Below are 6180 nucleotides of genomic sequence, written 5' to 3'. Positions count from 1 at the left end.
GCTGCTGCGCTTCGGCTGCTGCGCTTCGGCTGCTGCGCTTCAGCTGCTGTGCTTCGGCTGCTGCGCTTCGGCTGCTGCGCTTCGGCTGCTTCGCTAGTCTTTGACCAGTGGCCTCTTCACTCTTTTTTCTCCTTGTACTCGTTGAATTATTAAAAATTATTTTATCTTTGAGATTATAATACAACAACATCATTTACTCTTTCTCTTTCCTCCCCTCAAACCCTCCCATATACCCTTCCTTGCTCTCTTCAAGTGCATGGCCTCTATTTTTCATAAATTGTTGTTACATGCTTATGTGTATGTAAACACACTCACACACACACACACACACACACACACACACACACACACATATATATATATATATTCCTAAATACATAACTACAACTTATTCGGTCTGTATAACATTATTTGTATGTTTCTAGGACTGGCCATTTGGTATTGAGGAATCAGTCGGTGTGCTCTTCCCCCGGGGAAAACTATTTCTCCTGCTTTCTGCATTCCTGGTTGCCTAAGGAATGTAGGCTGAGGCTGTGGTCTTTCCTTTATCCACCTTGGCAAGTCTGTTGTTGTTGTTCTTGTTCAGCTCACGTTTAGGTGTTGATGCTGGTGAGACTTTCTGGGTGTATCTTCCGACATGACTAGTGCGTCTCCGATTGCCACTGGCTCCCCCTCCGGTTTCCTTCACACGGTTTCCACAAACCTGCTGCAAACCTTCTTCATCCCTTTCTTTTGTGTATTTCACATGTGCATATGTGTAACATATGTAAATGACTGCATATATGTGTGGGAGAGCATGCCCCAGGAGGTAGCCAGTCTGACGCCTGCTCTGTCACTCTGTTTTCTTCCTTGGAGCAGGATCTCCCACGGAACCTGGATCTGGCTTGATTGGCAGCTGCAAGTGTCAGGATTCTGACATCTCCACTCCTCATCTTCCTTCTTGCCCCTTCACCTCTGTTTCTCCATGCTAGGGTCACAGGCACACACAACCACACCAGTTATTTTACGTGGGTGCTGAGGAGCTGATCTTAGGGCCTCATGCTTCTACAGAAGCATTGTTAGCCACCGAGCCCCCTCCTGGCTCCGCTACTGTTGTCCGTATTGATCTCCCATTCCTCAAATACAGCAGGCTGATTCATCTGCAGGGGCCACACCGTGCAAACATAACTAAATCTTTGTCCCTACGTTACTTCATTCCTTTATTCCTTTCTTCTGTTTGCCAAAATCTTACTTGCTGCTGCCTTGCCCCAATAAGAATCGTTCCCGACATAGATCCACCACCGAAGACCACTAAATTTATAAAAATCCAATTGCATAATAAAATTTATTATACTGTTTTTAAAACACACACAATTTTTTTTCCTTAAATAATTAAACCCAGGGCTGGGAGACAGTTCGGTCGGGATAGTACTTGTCATGTAGATATGATGACCTGACTTTGATCACCAGCACCTACTTCAAAAAAATTAAATAAAATAGAAAAGGCAGTGTGGTGGTTTATACAGATAATCCCAGAGAAAAGCTGGGTATGGTAGGGTGACATTGGTAATCCCGGTGCTGGAGAGACTGAGACAGGTGGAGTTCTGGAGCCCACTAGCCAGACAGCCTCACCTAACCTACAAGAGTTCCAAAGTAGTGAGAAGCCTTACCTCAAAGGAGGTAGATAGCTCCTGAAAAATGATCCTTGGTGCCCTCTGCCCGACCTCTGACCTCCGCTGTCTACCTGCACATACCCATGCACCCACCCACAGGAACACACATAACTAACCCCCTTCACATTTTAAGACATATTGTAGCCTATAGTGGCAGGAAAGATTTGTTTTGCTATATATCTGTCCTCTAACGTTTTAGAGAGCTGATGGCCTAGGGCATCATTTGTCATCCAGGGGCAGTGACAGACAGGCGGGAAGCATGGACAGCAGCACCGGGGAATTTCGGATCTGAAGAGCTTGTTTACAGATCCATCTGGGTGTCCACATACGCCAAGGGTTTTGCAAAGGGCTGCGAGGCTGCGTGGACCAGAGCTGAAGTCAAATAGGAGTCAGGATAGCGAGAGGCAGCCGCTAGTGACGGTTAATGTCTGTGTGCTTTGCAGAATATCGAGCTGAAGATTGAAGTGGAGAGCCTGAAACGAGAACTCCGGGACCGGAAGCAGCACCTGGAGAAGACACGGTGAGTTGCAGGTCAAGCTCTGGGCCGAGCAGCGTGTGCAGAGGAGTTCGGTCCTGCCCCAAGCTCCGTCCTGCCCCAAGCTCCGTCCTGCTCCGAGCTCAGGCCTGCCCCGAGCTCAGGCCTGCCCCGAGCTCCGTTCTGCCCCGAGCTCCGGTTCACTCACCCAAGAAGAATGGGTTCAGACGCAAAGTCCTGAACCTTAACCCTCACATTGGAATGCAGGTCTTATTGGGACGTGAAGCCATGAATTTCATGTTTCCTCGGATGCATCTGTTTCTTAGTCAGATGCACCTTGCCGTGGGTGGGTGAGTCTCGCAGAGCTGACACTGCAAATTTCCTGCTAGAGAGGAAAGAACTAGTCAGGAGGCAGCAAACGCTGAGCGTTTGCAAAGAACATGTGTCAGAAATGATCAGTCAGTCTAAAAAACAGAAACAATATCAAGAGCTGGCATAATGTCTAGGGAAAATCGTCATTCTCATGTTCTTCCGGTGGACGTGAGCAGTATGACATTGATTTTGGTTTATTAACTTTTAAGGTGAAAAGACTCAGATAATCCCTAGAGGAACTCTATTCCTCATAAATAAAGGTGCCCATGAAAGGATCATTCTTTGTAATGGCAGAAAAATTGAAGCCACCATCCACTAGTCGGCCAATGGCTGAACAGTACATCTGTCCTGTGGCCTATTACACAGTTGTGAAAAAGCAGGACCTCTGTCGGTTTTGGCAGAAAGCCCTTGATAGGGTAAGAGGAAGAGCACTGAGCGCTGTTCACAGTGCAAGTCTCTTGGGGTAAATGTGTGTCCTCGTTTGTTTTCCTGTTGCTATGGTAAGTCATTGACCAAAACTAGTTTGGATTGGAAAGCATGTATTTTGTCAGGCAACAGTTATTACTAGAGGAAGTCAGGCAGGAACTGAAGAGACCATGGAAGAATGCTGCTTACTGACTTGCTTAGCTAAATTCCTTATACAACTCAGGACCACCAGCCCAGGGATAACACCGCCCACCTCCTGCATCAACTAACGATTAATAAAATGCCCCGCTCGTAGTGGTGCATGCCTTTAATCCCAGCACTCGGGAGGCAGAGGCAGGCAAATCTCTGTGAGTTTGAGGCCAACCTGGTCTACAGAGCTAGTTCCAGGATAGGCTCCAAAGCTACAGTGAAACCCTGTCTCAAAAAACCAAAAAAGAAAGAAAGAAAAAAGGAAAATGCCCCTATAGACACCCCACAGGCTTTTTCAATGGAGAAAATGCCTCAGCTGAGATTCACTCTTCACAGGGCAGCTATATTACATTGACAACTGAAACCAATATGGCCATATGTTTGCTTTATTATGCATAGAAAACAAACAAACAAACCTGGAGGGTTGCAACCAAACTCTTGAAAACCACTCTCTTTAGGGGAGTAAAGGGAGTTTTCTTCTACTGGGAAGAAAACTTGATTTTTCCCTCCTTTTATATACTTTCGTCAGGATGGTTAGTTACTCTAGCCATTTGCTGTGGTACACACCTGCCAGCTTTTCCCTGGGATTATCTGTATAAACCACCACACCGCCTTTTCTATTTTATTTAATTTTTTTTGAAGTAGGTGCTGGTGATCAAAGTCAAGTCATCATATCTACATGACAAGTACTATCCCGACTGAACTGTCTCCCAGCCCTGGGTTTAATTATTTAAGGAAAAAAAAATGTGTGTGTTTTAAAAACAGTATAATAAATTTTATTATGCAATTGGATTTTTATAAATTTAGTGGTCTTCGGTGGTAGATCTATGTCGGGAACGATTCTTATTGGGGCAAGGCAGCAACAAGAAGATGGTTCATGGTTCTCAAAAATGGTTTAAAACACAAACAAAACTGAACCGGAATTAAGATACCTCAGCACCTGATCTGGGCCCCCAGATTTCTAATCCTCAGATATCCAAGGACAGCTGTCGTTCCCTATAAATAAACCAGTGATACCTTACCCCTTTCATGCTAGTGCCTGGACAACCATTCCTGGGGATATCAGAGAAGCCACACGCAGCCAAAATCAGAGTATATTGCAGATTAAATGTCTGCTCTCTACCTGGGACCTGGAACACTCGATAGAACTCTGTAGAGGTGTCCCAGACTCAGGAAAGGTCCTCCAGGCATTCCTGATTGGAAAGGAGGGCGTTTCTGTGGCTGCCCAAATAGATATCATGTCCTAGCAACCTAATGGAATGAGTATTTAAAACCAAACAGCAAGGATGCAGGCTGCTAGCAAATCCCTCTAGGAGAGCCCTTTAAATGGGAAAGTCCATGACTGTGATCCTAGCTGCTGACTCTTTGCCTCCGCCATGAGCTTCTCCTTCCGAAGCTATTGCAATTGTGGCAATCTCAGGGCAGCAGACCTACCCTGCTTGACAAGGAAGAACCAAGCTAGAGGTCCTAAAAGGTCAGATGCAAAGGCTGGACAGTGGGTCCTGGAAACAGCGTCACAGCACGGCTCCTCTTTCCCCTCCGCGTGTGAGCGCATGGTTGGAGCAGTTTGAGTCTGCTTATGAAGCCGGGTGTCTGCTCTAATTAGCAAATGCTATGTATGTGGTCTTAGGGCTGACGTGGAGGATCTCAACAGCCTGAATGAAGCAGAGCTCCGGCGCCAGGTTGAGGAACGGCAGCAGGAGACAGAACATGTTTACGAGCTCCTAGAGAACAAGATCCAGCTGCTACAGGAGGTGAGGAGTGTTCACAGTTCCACAGCGACCAGCTCAAGTGGTACCCCAGAGCCTCTTCCGGGCCGCCCTATCTTCTGGCCTCTCTGATCTCCCTTACTTCTCTCATCCATCAGAGCCCCTGTATCTTAGCACTCCCGACCTAGGTGGGAGTAGACCACTGCTCAGTTTTCCTTCTTTTCGCAGGAATCCAGACTAGCGAAGAATGAAGCCGCACGGATGGCAGCCCTGGTGGAGGTGGAGAAGGGGTGTAACCTGGAGCTCTCGGAGAAGCTGAAGGATGCAGCCAAGGACAGGGAAGATGCACCGGGAGACCGGGTGAAGCCTGACCAATACTCTGAAGCCCTGGCACAGCGGGACAGGTGGGTGTCTTTGGTGGTCTTTTTTCTTTGGCTGCCTTTCCCGTGTTCCCCAGAACACACCATAGCTATGTGGCTCCTCCTTTAAGTACTGATAGTGGGCTTTTGGCCCTGTCTAAGATGCCATGTCCCTCTGGACCAGGTTTCTTAAAGTTTGACTCTTCAGTGGCATCCAGTAAGAAAGGTCCCTAGTTTGCGGCAGGAGCCTAAGTAGAAACGGGTGGATAATTATGGTCGAATGATTACACAAAGAGATTCCTTTCGTTTCCTTGGCCCAGGAGAATTGAAGAGCTGAGGCAGAGCTTGGCTGCCCAGGAGGGGCTAGTGGAACAGCTGTCTCAAGAGAAACAGAAACTGCTACATCTGCTGGAGGAGCCAGAGAGCATGGAGGTGCAGGTGAGGCTCAGGCTGGGTGGCCTGGGCACCAGGTTCCTAGTTCCTTGAGCACTTGTTACTGTTTGGTGTAAGGCAAACCACTACCCACTTCGCTGCTTACAATACAATGTATCTTTAGCATGCAAGGTTTAGTGTCAGAAATCTAGAAGAGGCTCCTCTGGGTCTCAGTTTAAAATCTCATGAGTCTGAACTCCAGGTATGGACTAGGTGGCTTATCTGAAGGTGGACCTTGGGGGAAGGATCTGTATCTAAGGTTCTATGCGGCACTGGCAGAATTGATTTCTGTGAGGTAGTTCAAGTCACAGACTAAAGACTGTTGCCCCTCTATCCCCTCACCTCTGGAAATTCCGCTCACTTTTGTCATAGTTGACGTAATTGCACAGCTGTGCAGTGAATTCCATCATGCTTGTCTGGCAGTATTATTAGGAGCAAATCTTTCTTACACCCCAAGGGGGCTGACTGTACACAAAGGTATAGGTACCAGAGGATTATATGGACAATCTTAGAACTCTCCCAGCAATGCTGAGGGATTTATACCTACAAACAATGCTCTTTTTTAT

The 6180-nt window shown here is 47.1% G+C and overlaps 1 protein-coding gene across 4 annotated transcripts in view; it reads left to right on the top strand.

Annotated features, from left to right (window-relative positions):
- The window catches only part of LOC101998700 (myomegalin), a 213274-nt gene that overhangs the window by 100344 nt on the left and 106750 nt on the right, over nucleotides 1-6180 (top strand). For all 4 annotated transcript variants that reach the window (XM_026783905.1, XM_013349910.2, XM_013349909.2 and 1 more), the window contains exons 5-8: nucleotides 2096-2172; nucleotides 4745-4868; nucleotides 5052-5227; nucleotides 5503-5620. In XM_026783905.1, the coding sequence (XP_026639706.1) occupies nucleotides 2096-2172; nucleotides 4745-4868; nucleotides 5052-5227; nucleotides 5503-5620 (495 nt within the window). The remainder of the gene's footprint in view (nucleotides 1-2095; nucleotides 2173-4744; nucleotides 4869-5051; nucleotides 5228-5502; nucleotides 5621-6180) is intronic.

Source organism: Microtus ochrogaster, chromosome 21, assembly GCF_000317375.1.
Source record: "Microtus ochrogaster isolate Prairie Vole_2 chromosome 21, MicOch1.0, whole genome shotgun sequence".
NCBI classification, from domain to species: Eukaryota; Metazoa; Chordata; class Mammalia; order Rodentia; family Cricetidae; genus Microtus; species Microtus ochrogaster.
This window is presented reverse-complemented; position numbering and strand designations above follow the sequence as displayed.